This window comes from Neocloeon triangulifer, unplaced genomic scaffold (assembly GCF_031216515.1).
Source record: "Neocloeon triangulifer isolate White Clay Creek 2 clone unplaced genomic scaffold, ASM3121651v1 ptg000014l, whole genome shotgun sequence".
NCBI lineage: Eukaryota > Metazoa > Arthropoda > Insecta > Ephemeroptera > Baetidae > Neocloeon > Neocloeon triangulifer.
The window spans coordinates 9313479-9325974 of record NW_026775556.1 but is presented as its reverse complement, the minus strand read 5'-3'; the positions used below and the strand labels follow the sequence as shown (position 1 = coordinate 9325974).

Genomic DNA, 12496 nt, shown 5'->3' with positions numbered 1-12496 from the left:
CTACCATTTAACATGCAAAAATCAACCCCTTTAATAAATCCATCATTTCTTTGCTAATAAAATTTTATTTCAAATTTGATATACAATAAATAAAAGGAGTATAATTATTGAAAAAAAAAATTGAAAAGCAAATTATTTCATTCATTATTCATTATTTTGAAAGTTTGTCGTGAAGACTACCCCTGAAATATATCCCACTATATCAAAGTCATATTAATGAGTGCCCAAATCAAAGTGTTTACAAAGTGCGGCGAGTTCTCCACTTGTTTCTCAGAATTCCTCGAATTGAGGACGACGATTTTTATCGCTGGTTTTGCGTGTGCCGAGAATTAATGTATGAAACATTCAAGCTGCTCGATTGCATGCCGTGTGTGTGCTGTGCTGTCTTTTCTTCTTTCATGTGCTGGGCTGCGACTCTCGGCAGGTCGATACCATGAAACCTGCACGCATTGGCGCGGTGGTGGTTTGTTGTGGACATTGCACAACCTAATGTCACCTGTTAAAGCGGTGCTTGTGCTCTGGTGGTGGTGCTGAAATTATAATTTTATGACAAATATATAGCGAAACACGAACGCTTCGATCACATTTTAAATTTTTTATGAGGAGCTAAAGCAGGTTCGGGAATTCACAAACAATATCGATACACGCTGCTTTCGTGGTCAATGCTCCTACCTTTTCCGCCGCTCCAGATTGACCTTTGCGTTTCGGAAAACACACATGCGATTTGAAATAATAAAAAACACTCGGCAGGCAAAAGTTTCCACATAATAAAGTCATTGGCGTTGGTTTAGACAAAAAAAGGCTTGCTGTGGTGTGTAGGCGGTGCACACAAAGAGGGCTGTTACCTGGGAAAGCGTTGCACCCTCATTTCGCGGAAGCAATTGTGCAGGATTGTAAGTATAGTTTATAGGTCACGTTGAGACGCAGAAAAGATTATTGGTTTAATTTTATATTTACAAATAAGAAAATATATTTTTGCTTAATTTAAAAATTGCTTCTCTTTCCAGTTTTTATACATTCTATAAGTTTTTGCTTTCACCTTAAATAAATCAAATTATTTAAATTGTATTATTCAGAGAAATTTTAAATAATTATGCCAGTACTTTTTAACTACCATAAATTCATATAAAAAAGTTTAATATAAAAATTGGGCATTGCAATTAAATCCAATGGGTCATCTAATTTTTAAAGAAATTTGCATAATTTTAAACAAGTTCTTTTTTTTCATTCTTGATGCATAAGTATTAATTATAATTTTAAATATATCCGCTTACAACCCGAAAGAATTGTTCTTGTCAAAAGACGTATCCGTTTCACCAGCTGAATCAATGTTGTGCTTGTTCATCAAAAAATAAATACGTGCCATTAATTTTTACAACGCGAAATTTCCATCAATCAACTTAACACGTACACACGTGATGAATCCCGCGTGGGATGATTTAGGCTTGACTGCGCCGCGACTACATCTTTGTTATTCGCCTTTTTATTGAGGCGCTTTCTTCGTATGATTTTCCCTGGGCTGCGTGCACAATGTGCAATTCATTTATTTTGCCCTCTCTCTCGCTCGTTTGCTCTCTCGCGAGAAAGAGAATCAATTCCCGTAAAGGACAATGAATCACATACACGCCGCCGTCGCTGGTAACAGTACAAATACTACTTGCTTATTTATTATTTCCAGAGCCATTTGTATGCGCGGCCTCCTCTCTCAGGCCCTTTTCGTTGACCTCTGCTGGTCAAAAGCACATGGGAAGTATAAATGATATCTGTGCCGTGCTGAGAGCGCCCAGCGAAAGGCTGCACAGCTCTGTTGATACCGAAAATGAGCCCTTTTCCTTGTGCAAAAATTCAAAATGTCTGTATTTATTTTAAAAGGCTCTTTAAGCGAATTGATTAATTTTAATATGAAGAGGCCAAACCCGAATTCGACAGCTCGCGTGATTTAAACCGAAGGAGTTTTGATTTGATTGATGGAGGAAAGTGCGGGTCCAGGCAGGAGTCGAACCAGAGGCTACAACCGGGGGGCTGACCCCTGTGGGGTCACACTGCAGCCACCATACATAGGAGTTTCTGCTGCTGCTGCTCTCTCGCCTCCTTAATAGAACGTGAGACAGATTTATGATGGTGCTCAGCGCGCGCGGCGGTCCGTCCGACGCTTTAATAATTATTAGATAGATGATGATGATGATCAAACCAATACCTCCATCGCGTCACTCAGCCGGCTTACATCATGCATGATTGTGCTCTCTCTTGCGCGGCCCGCATTATTTGTTTCAATCACGGCCACTTTCAAATCACACGCTGGTCTCGCCACGCTGAGATTATTATTCACGTTCGTAATCCGCGTCCACTTCCTTGAAGGAAATCTATCTGCTCAAAAGTCAATATTGAATGTTTAGAAGATATTGATAAATAAATAAAGCTCAATTTAAATCAGAACAGAGTAAATTATTTTTTGATTAAAATTCATTAGTGGATTGTATGAGAATTTTATGGGTTTGAAAGCAAAATAATTATTTTAAACTGTATTTTCTGATACTGTAATTAAATGGATGACATCTGTGCCATGTACAATCTTATTACGCACTTGCTTCGGCGTCATTGATAAAACTGATACGGCAACACTTGTTCGGGAGATTATCAAACACCGATAAAATGACAGAGCAAGTGCTGCAACAATCGCAATTGACAAACGGCACAAGTGTTTGCAAGAGATAAGCACAAGAGCTGCACACTGGGCTCGCTTTGCGCCGTCTCGATTTCAGCGAATTTCTCTTCTTCTTTTTTTTAATTCGCCAGTGTTTTTCAACTCGTGATTTAATTTTCGTTGAAATTTGACGCGTGACGTCACAAATTTGTGGCGCCGGCTCTGTTTGCTGATTAATTTTATTGTCTCCGAGCGGCAGAGGAAAAGTGCCAGCTCGGAGACACGGTCAAAGTACAACTGATTACCTTGACGGAATCGTTTACACGGTGCAAATCGTGATTGCGAAACTCGCTCTGTTAACGACAAAAATAGACAGAATTCAACTTCTATGGGGAAAGCTGTAATGAAAAAAAAATGAACAAAAAATAAATAATTAGAAAAATTTAAATGACAATTATTACCATTTTAAAGTTAACTTGTAAATAAATATTTCATGCCCTTTTTTTAATTAATTCAATTGTGGTATCAATAGTGCAATTTAATTGTAAGTCCCACAATATTTCTTTAGCTTTTTTTTTATTTTGATGAAAATTTTATTTCTATTTTTAATTTAATAAATCTAATAAAACGTCTAAAAAAAAATTTATTTTGTCGCAAATTTTTTATCTCTGCGGGAAATCATCAAAGTTTCATCAATTCATTAGCCATGGGAGGTATATCTATCGTCATTGGCAGGTGATCAGCAACAATGGCCGATTAATTCCAAGAAGCCGATTGTCGCTTCCATTTGGCGTGAGAGATCGAGCCCATATTGGTCCACTGCATCCTCTCCGCCTCGTATACTGACCGAACTACACACGGCTCGTTATCCCGTCCAGCAGGCATGTCCGGTGCTCATTAGTCGCGGCCAGATAAATTATTATTCCGGAATAAAAGAGCACCACTTACTTACATGGAAACGGTGAGCGGGACCCTCGGTCTTGACCCTGCGCGCGAAATTTATGCAGCGGCCTCTCTGTGCGTTCATTTTTTTCCTTCCTCCCCGCTCAGCATTTCGGGACTTTTTCGTTTATTATCATTTGCGTCTGCCGCGCACGGCTCTTCGGTTACCGAGAAAACGAGCGTCGTCGTCGTATTTAACTGTTTATTCCGAGATTTCTCACCGTGCGTTTGTGATGCTGCGGCCGTCTGATTCTTTCTCTCAAAGGGAGCGCGCCGCGTCATTTACATTTTTATGTGTACAACAGAGTCATCCACCCACGTGAACGTGTAATTTATTTATTGCTTTCTGATAAAACGGCCGTGCTGTCGCCGCAAGACAAATATTGAAAAACACGTGGAAACGAGATGCTCGTAAATTCGGTGAATTATATAAAAGACAAAGTGAGCATACGAGAGTTCCGTGCCTGCCGCACGGCGAGGAGGCGTTTTTCGGGCATAAATCGTCGGCTCCTTTCAACTTCTATATAAATTAGAGAGACAGGCTGCGTTGTTGCCTCTTAAATTCTCGTAATTGGATTTTCTTTTTCAGCTGTAAATAAACACATGCCAAAGTTCAATTTTTGAAAACGACAAGAATTTAAATTAGCCAAAGTCGTGCCCAAAAACTATTGAATAAATTTTTTCCGCCAACAAAGTTTTCTTGAATAAATTAAAAATGATGCGTAATTGATTTTGAAATATCCTCGCAATTTTTTAGATGGAAACAAATGAGCTCAATTAATTAAATGCTCTAGTTTCGTGTTGCGCTTTGATGTAAACTTTTCCGTCAACAGCACCGCGAAATTGGCACGGCTCTCGTTCGCCCGCGTTCAATTCTCCGCCAAGTTTAGAAATCTGTGGGAGTCTCGCGCTGGCTGGCTGCTGCGGTGCACACATTACTGCAAGAGCGACATGTAATTCCTATACATATTGTAAAGTGGTCAGTCGAGATTACCAACGACGCAGTATGTATACGTGAAATGAAAGGCCGCTTTCAGAACCTCCACAAATAATAATCCCGGCGCTCACACTGAGCTGGTCTCGTCGACTGCAAACATCAATTACATGTACATTTGTAATTACATTTCTCAACTGTATAATATACTAAATATTTATTTTTTTTTATCATTGTGCAATTATTGTGTGCGCTCACGAAAAAACCGAGGTTCAAATATTTAGCGCCGGGCGCCGCGTTATGTCACGTTTGGCAAACAACAACAATTAAGAGGCCTAGTGTAGCATAACTAGCTAGAGAAAGAAAAAGTGAAGCAGCACCTCGCTCGGTCGCTTCAGTGACAGTGCACGATAAGATTAGGGGCGCGGGCAAAACAACGGCGCGCAGAAGAAATTAACAAGGCACTGACGTACTCTCTCGCCGCCGCCGCTTTATTTATGCGAAGGTTCGATTTTGTGTCGGCGGCGACCGAGCATGTGACCGACTTGGCTTGAGATTAAAAGTTGCTCTAGCCGCCGTGTGCGAGATAACGACAGAGCTAATTAGCGCTTAGCAACTAGACCTCGCAGTGAATTTGCATTTTACCTAGATTAATATTTTGCAAACAAACAGTACATGCAAATTGGCGTGAAATTCGTGTGAGTAATGAGTCAAGTGAAGGTTGAGCAATAAATCGACGTGCCATTTACGTGATGTTCAATGTGATATCATACTTTTATTTATTTTCTTCCGCGCCGCACAACGCAGTTGCACGATGCAAAACGAGGAAAGTCCGGTTTTGTGTTGCTGGAAAGCACGTTCGCTCGCGTATATGCTCCGAAATCACCGTCCCATTGTTCTCGAAAAATGATCTGAAACGATGATTTATTATTTGTTCGTAACGGGTTCACACCGTCGCTGGAAATCAAGTGTGGGCTTATTTAAGCTCTTTTTTTTTAATAAATTATGCAAATTATTGGAGAACAACCGTGTGCAGCGGAGGTAAATTACTCTCAAGGCGCATGTAAATAAATTTCAGCTTTATAGTAGCCATCATCGCGCCTCCAACCATAATCCCAATAAAATTTATGGCAAAATCATCTCTCGGCGGACATAATTTTCTTCCTCAATCCCTTCGGACAATTCGTGACTTTCGAAAGCAAATTCAGGGATTTTAATTTCTCTCGATCTCTCGGCGATTTTCTCTCGCGGCGGACAATGAGATGCATTATTTATAAACTGAAAATGCACACAGCCGAAGAACAAACACCGCGGCAGGCAGAGCTAATGAACAGAGCCGGCCAGACGTGCACCAGGAAAGACCAGTTTTTTGTTCTGGCCTTTCGGCTCATTATAGGTTCGATTCAGGAGTTTTTTGTTGCCTGCGCTCTCCACTGATGCATGCACATATATATACGAGGAGCGGTGTGTATTTTTATAAATCCAGACCCAGCCAGCATCCAGCCAGAGAGTCAGTGTGAAGTTGCTGAGCTGTCGGCGAAGTTCTGAGGATCAAAAGTGACGTCACTTTTCTCTCCTCCATTCGCTCGTTCTCTCTCTCTTCTCTTTCGCCGTGTGTGTACATGTAATAATGTAGAGGCACCTGTCTCACGGGGAACAAGAAAAAGGAGGCACCGTAATCGCCTCTGCTTCTCTGCTGCGTGACCTCCGCTTGCCTCTCTTGTTTTACGAATAATCTCCAGTCGGCCGACGCACGGAACCGAAAACGCAATTGCCTAATAAGTCGAAAACGAATGCGAAACAAGATTTTCATTGGAGTTATTATATTATAAAAAATAATTTAAAAAAATTGCAAAAAAAATATTTCTTTAAATGAAAAAAAAATAGAATTTTTGCTCTACCCTTTCAACTCTTTTTTTCTGATAGATTTAGTTGTTTATTTCTCTCATTTGGGATTTACTTCAATACTCTTTACTTTCTCAGGCCTCTTTAGTTATAGTTTTAGATTGAGGTAGATTATTTGCAAATATTCTGATCCATATCAAATATTGTTTATTCTAACCTTTACTTTTTTGTTATTTTTGCAGCCATGCACCTACAACGACCAATGCTGTCCCAGCTGCAGAACAGCGGCCTGCCGTCGCCTGTGATGGGGGCCACGGCGGGGCCCAACTGGCCCAACTCGCTGTCACAAAACTTGCCCTCGGCTCAGAAGATGCGTCTGCAGAGCTTGCAGCTGGAATGCGAACGTCTTAAGCAACGACAACACGAAATTCGCCAGGTAATTTGTTATTAATTTATAATTTATTTAATCTTCTAGATATTCCAAATACAGTTTATATTATTAAGAAATTGAGAGAAAAAAATCTAGAAAAAAATGAGAAAAAGAGTATTATAAAAAAAAAATGTAGAGATACATAATTTTAAAGGTCTAAAGAAAATATGGACCGTTGAACATTATTCAGCTAAGTTTGGATGATTTGTTTTTTCCTTTTTTCTATATAACCATTGATCAGTAATTTAATATTCATTTTTTTTTTCAAGTCAGTCTCCACAGGATTTCAACATTTTTTTTTTTACGATTTTTATTTTTAATTTCTTTTGGCTCATTCAGATCAGTCAATTAATTTCAATTTATTTTCAGCAAGGGCTGATGATGCGGCAAACGACTACCCTGAGCGAGGAGAGCTCTGTGAGCAATGTTGTTTGTGGACCCACGGGAATGGACCCCTTCCTTAGCAGCCTGACCGACCATTCGCGCCAGGAGTCTGCAGATAGTGGTCTCGGCATGGGCACTGGCTACAGCCTGCCACAAACACCAGATGATTTCCTCAGCATGGATGACAATATGGACAACATGGACATCAATGGTGAGTTATTTTCTTGAGACTCGATACATTGCTAAGACAATTGTATTTTAATCAACAGAGAGTGGTCCTGCAAGTCAAGAAATGGCTTCGTTAGATGGACCCGACATCAGTTCTCTCAGCTCAGACAATATTGACTCGACTGATGACCTCGTCCCGTCCTTACAGGTAGAATTAGAAATTAATTATTTTTTTGCTTATTAATTAATAAAATAAATTTTCCAGCTGAGTGAGGATCTGTCAAATGACCTGCTGCAGTCCATCATAAATAATGCTGGCAAGAATGACAACACGCTCACATGGCTCTAGTCTGCTTTAAGTTTGAATCGAAGTAATAACTTTTCTTTCTCACGCAAAACGTGTATGTGTGCTTGCTGCACACACGCCTAGTTGTGTCCATCCGATATCACCTCTTCACAAAGATGGTCAGCTGAGAAGATTTAATTTTGGTGCTGTCCAATGCAATATATTATTTTGTTCATTTGACAAGCTTCAACAGTATGTCTTGTTTCTGTTTAAAATGTGCCACTTAATGAAACACACACTATGTTATTACTATTACTGCTATATAGAAATTAATTAATTAATTATTTGCATATTAAATTAATTTGGTTAATAGAGCAAAATAACACAAAAGCAATGCATTCAAGTGAGACAAAATGCGGTGGTGTGAATGTGAAAATGACCGATGTTCTGCAGAATGTGTTTTCAAATTTTATGTTGCTCAATATCCATCCCGTGACAGCTATCGATGATTTGTCGACGATGAGAAATGTATGATAAGTATTATTATGTGTTACTTCTGTTGACAAGTAGAGAGTACTTAACTAATTGATTTATGTATGGTGCCTTTTACCACTTTTGTAGCGACAGAGTGCCTTCTAATTTGGTAGCTGAAACACCAATTTTGCTCATTTTGATTTTCCAGCCAGCGACTTCTGAGCATGTAATAATTAATTTGTGCTATTAGCCCCTGGATGAAGTGTAAATCATGTAAAGTTAAAAATTTTGATTTTAAGTTCGCCAAGTGGAAAAATTGGCAACACTATGGGTCTCAGCTAAGGAAAGCAAGTTGCTGATTAACATCTATTTACATAGAAAACCAATTTTATTATAATTCAGGCTGGAGTCCCAAAAGTAACGCAATAATTAAAATGCTCATTCAAACCCCACAAGCTCAGACACTCAATCAATTTATTACGACCGAAAACGAAACAAATCAAAAGCAAGCAACCTGGGCTAAATGAAGATAATTTAGCCTCCGAGTTGCTGTATGCGCCTTAAAAAAAAAAGAGAAGCTACTCTTTTGTGCCTCCTAAAGTACAAAAGCAGGCAGTTAACATGCAACTGAGGAATCCTTTTTTTACATTTCGGCGAACATTTTGTAAATTTTGAAAATGATGAGAAACTATGAGTGTGCCTTCAAGCGTCCGTCCTATTTATTATAAATAATAATAATAATAGAGTAATACATTTAAGTTTGTATTTCTTTACGATAACAATCTACTTCCACTCTATGATGAAGCAATCAAATGTATTTATTGTGCTTGATTTTTTTTATTATCAAAAAATCGAATTTCGGCAAGCATTTTAAAGATAATATTCTCTTCTCTGTACTGCTATTATTCTTATTGAACAATTATTAACGCCTCGGTGATAATGAGAACAGAAATTAATTGTGTACATGCATGACATAGGCCTAAAAGTGCAATAATCGATTTTGTAAATGTTATCGACTTTTGTGTACAGAGTGGGATGGAGTTGATTCAGTGACTCCCAAGAATTGGAATGACAATCAATCATGATTATGTAATGAGTTCGCCTTCATTGCGTTCTTTTTTCTCTCTGGATAATTTTAAGGGCCCCCTGTCTTGTGAATGTGCGAGCGCGAGAGACTGGTGGTATGAAAATGTATCACACTCAAAACACAAAAACCTTTTGTGGTATTATTCGCGTTAATCAATTGATTTATGAAATAATAATGCATCCCCGTCCGTCATTATTGTGACTCTGATATTGCGATTTTTTGTAATATTCTTGGTGTTGGTGCTTTAAGATTAGCAGAGAGTAACAAACACTCGTATTAATGTGGTAACGATTTAATATTTTATAATAATGCAGAGGATAAATAAGCGCAGCGTTGTAACTGACTTTGCTGGATTCGCCTGCTAGGCGATGATTCTCATTTTTACTCTCTCTCCTGTCAAACACGTTTGGACTTTTCATGTGTCGAACCCCTTGTAGAAACGATGCATTGCCTCATGTGCACCAAAAGAAACACCTGAATTTTCTGACACACCTGTTCACCTGCGGAAGCTTCAAAGTGCAAATAAATATTTACTATATTTGATGCAAATCTTTTTAACATGTCACTGAAAGCAGCTTATTAATGATTAATTACAAAAAATTATTGTGACTAACATGGCGTGACTCTCGACTAAATATGGTCCGAGTCGTTGAATTATATCAAAAGCTGTGCAGCTTGAAGTTTAATTTCGCAACAGCTAGGAACTTTTATTTGATGTTGGAAATTATATGAAGGAGACTTGTATTTTTTCATTCAGTGTAAATAAAAAAATGCAATAAATATCGCAGCTATTCTAGTTTCATTGATGAACCTTCTTCATTTGTAAATATTAAAATAAAGAGGGAATTTGCAGAAGCTAATAAATCATCCCAATCGTCTTGAGAAGTATTTTTTTGTCTTTATTGTAGCTAAAATTGTAATCAGATCGAAGAGATTAAGTACAAACTATCAATAACAAGCGCTTTGGGGGTGCAGATTTTTTTTACAATCGCCAGATGTGAGTAAAAAATCTGGGAGAGTGCAAAATTTTGGCAGCAGTCTATGATCGGCATGGGTAAATTTTGAGTTACGAAATACTGAAATCTTAAAGATCAGGGCCAATTGGAACACAATAAATGCATGGGCCTAATCGAGGAACTGCTATGAGATTGCTTGCTCAAGACTAGGGAAACAGGCTTACACATGATTTGTTCTACTGAAATTTCTCATGGATTGGCTAATAAGTTATTTAATAACCCTAGAGGTGGTACGAGTTTTGTAATGTTGATTACTTTGCGCTGTAAACTGAGATGGAAACGATGAGTCGGTTTAACCAAGCAATGTGCCCAAGGCCAGGCCGGCCGCGTACGAGGCTGCGAAAATGTGTAGTTCTGATATTTGGAACTCGTCCCTGTCATTTGTAAACCAACGGCGCACCTTCTGTTCCTTCTTTTTCAAAACGCCTTCCGCTTTGTCAATCTTTCGGTTTGCAAACCTCTCCAACTGTAAGCACACAGACAGGCTAGTTAGTTGATTAATTTAAGTGACAACAAACATTAAACTTTTGTACAAAATTTACAAATTAATTTCAATTACAATTTCCAAAGAACCGTCTCTTGTGCTTACAGAAGATTTAAACTCATGTTTGATTAAAATGAGAAAAATATTTTCTTCTACATTGAACATTTTTTATTATCTTATAGGATTTAAGATCTGAGGACACTTATTAACTGGCACATAGCTTCAAAATACCCATTGGCCATAAATCAAAATAGGCCATTCCAAAAAGCAGATTCGTAGGTTTGTAGCTAATGATTAAACTCTAGTGGTAAAATTGAAGATCAGTGCGCTTATGACATTCCAACGCCTACGAGAAAGCCACTGACAAACCCTGCAGCGACATATTGGTTTTCGGAGACGAATTTCTTCACCTTGTCCATAGTGCTCGGCCCGGCGCCTCCCGCAGCTTTCTCCACCTTGTCCACCGCCTTGTCAACAGACCGGGACAGCTTGTCCCAGTCCACAGAGATATAACCCTTCTGGTTTGCAATTGTCAAAAGAAGAATGCCTCCTCCAAGGGCTGTTGCGGCAGCTTTGCCAACTCGCATGGAGATGAATCCAGTGCATCTGGAATTATCAGAATTGTTCGATAAATTTCAGTATTTCTGTGATTAGTTTTTTTCTCAAATATGTGAGACATTTTAAAAATGTTATCTCAAATTAATTTAAAATTAAATTAAATAAAAAATTTACAGTTTTTATTTTACATCTAATTTTTTAAATACAAAATATTTTCTTACAATCCACTGGCTCCACCCCAAATAAGTTGTTTCGTTGCAGACTTTTTGCTGACATCTCCAAGAAATTTGTCAATAAAGTTTTTGGCGTCCTTGGCTGCTGCATTCAGGTCAACGATCTCTTTTCCGTCGGCACTGCCTCGTGGGATCGGCATTATTTTCTACCCTGCAATGTCATCACCATCAGAAATAGAATTTCGCATCACTGCCAGCAGTACATAGTGAAACTGGTAATTTCGCCAGAGAGCAATTTATATATAAGTCATTAATACACACTACAGCGTTGCTTGCGAAATTTGCATTTAAGTTTAAATTTACCTCTGCCGATGTTTTGGCCAAAGTAAAAATGGAAAAAATACATACACTCGCAGCTTGATCAGCTTTATTACACGATACCCATGTGATTTACAACTGGTTTTAAAAGCTCGGGAGGTGCGTCAGTAAAAAGACTTTCAAGGTTAGCTTTGCGATGCGGAAAAAAAGTTACATAGGCGACTGGGCGACGGGAACACTTGAACTTAATAAAAATTAAAAACGAACCATAGAGTAGTTGATGATTAGTTGTACAAAAAAGCAAGGGAGCAGGGGGTGCACAAGCATTGATCAGTGTAATAAGTGAATGGGAAATGTTCAGCAGCTCCCCACGCAGTTGTTAAAAGTAGAATTACTCAAGGAATTTGGAGCGATTGGGTTAAATTTTTACCTATTAATTCAGTCGTTGTGCTAAAGAGTGAGATTTTACTTGCGGAAACGCAAGGTAGAGGCGAAGTTTCAAAGAAATTCGATTTGAAAATGCTGTAAATCTCGACGGCAAAATGCAGAAATCAACAGCTGTACTAGGGAAATAGGGGCGGGGCTAAAATCTTATAATGCTCGGCGTTTATTGGTCAATTTTACAGAGGGAAATATTTATTTTATTTGAATGTTTTAAGACACGCAAAAAATTAAAATTTATAAAAATAAAAAACGTAAAAAACATACCTTGCTGTTTTATTCATAAAATAATATAAAAGAATGTTTTTTTTT

General features: G+C 38.4%; 2 protein-coding genes across 3 annotated transcripts in view; one reads left to right on the top strand and one right to left on the bottom strand.

Annotated features, from left to right (window-relative positions):
* The window catches only part of LOC132201256 (transcriptional coactivator YAP1), a 35250-nt gene extending 25269 nt beyond the window's left edge, over window positions 1-9981 (top strand). For both annotated transcript variants that reach the window (XM_059627278.1, XM_059627279.1), the window contains 4 exons: window positions 6608-6801; window positions 7165-7390; window positions 7449-7555; window positions 7613-9981. In XM_059627278.1, coding sequence (XP_059483261.1) covers window positions 6608-6801; window positions 7165-7390; window positions 7449-7555; window positions 7613-7696 — 611 coding nt within the window. In that variant the 3' untranslated portion in view covers window positions 7697-9981. The remainder of the gene's footprint in view (window positions 1-6607; window positions 6802-7164; window positions 7391-7448; window positions 7556-7612) is intronic.
* On the bottom strand, window positions 8910-12333 carry LOC132201260 (FUN14 domain-containing protein 1). Its single transcript, XM_059627285.1, has 4 exons — window positions 12174-12333; window positions 11474-11636; window positions 11105-11300; window positions 8910-10676 (listed from the first exon to the last, which is right to left on the bottom strand). The coding sequence occupies exons 2-4, from the start codon at window positions 11623-11625 to the stop codon at window positions 10503-10505; spliced, it is 522 nt and encodes a 173-aa protein (XP_059483268.1). The 5' UTR covers window positions 11626-11636; window positions 12174-12333; the 3' UTR covers window positions 8910-10502.
* Window positions 12334-12496: the final 163 nt, after the last annotated feature.

Excerpts from the sequence above, each read along its gene's own strand:
- LOC132201260 (XM_059627285.1), bottom strand. The coding sequence starts at position 11,625 with ATGCCGATCCCACGAGGCAGTGCCGACGGAAAAGAGATCGTTGACCTG. Across the intron at positions 11,301-11,473 it reads TGGGGTGGAGCCAGTGGATT|ATGCACTGGATTCATCTCCA; the intron begins GTAAGAAAATAT and ends TGATAATTCCAG. Across the intron at positions 10,677-11,104 it reads GGCCGAGCACTATGGACAAG|TTGGAGAGGTTTGCAAACCG; the intron begins GTGAAGAAATTC and ends GTGTGCTTACAG.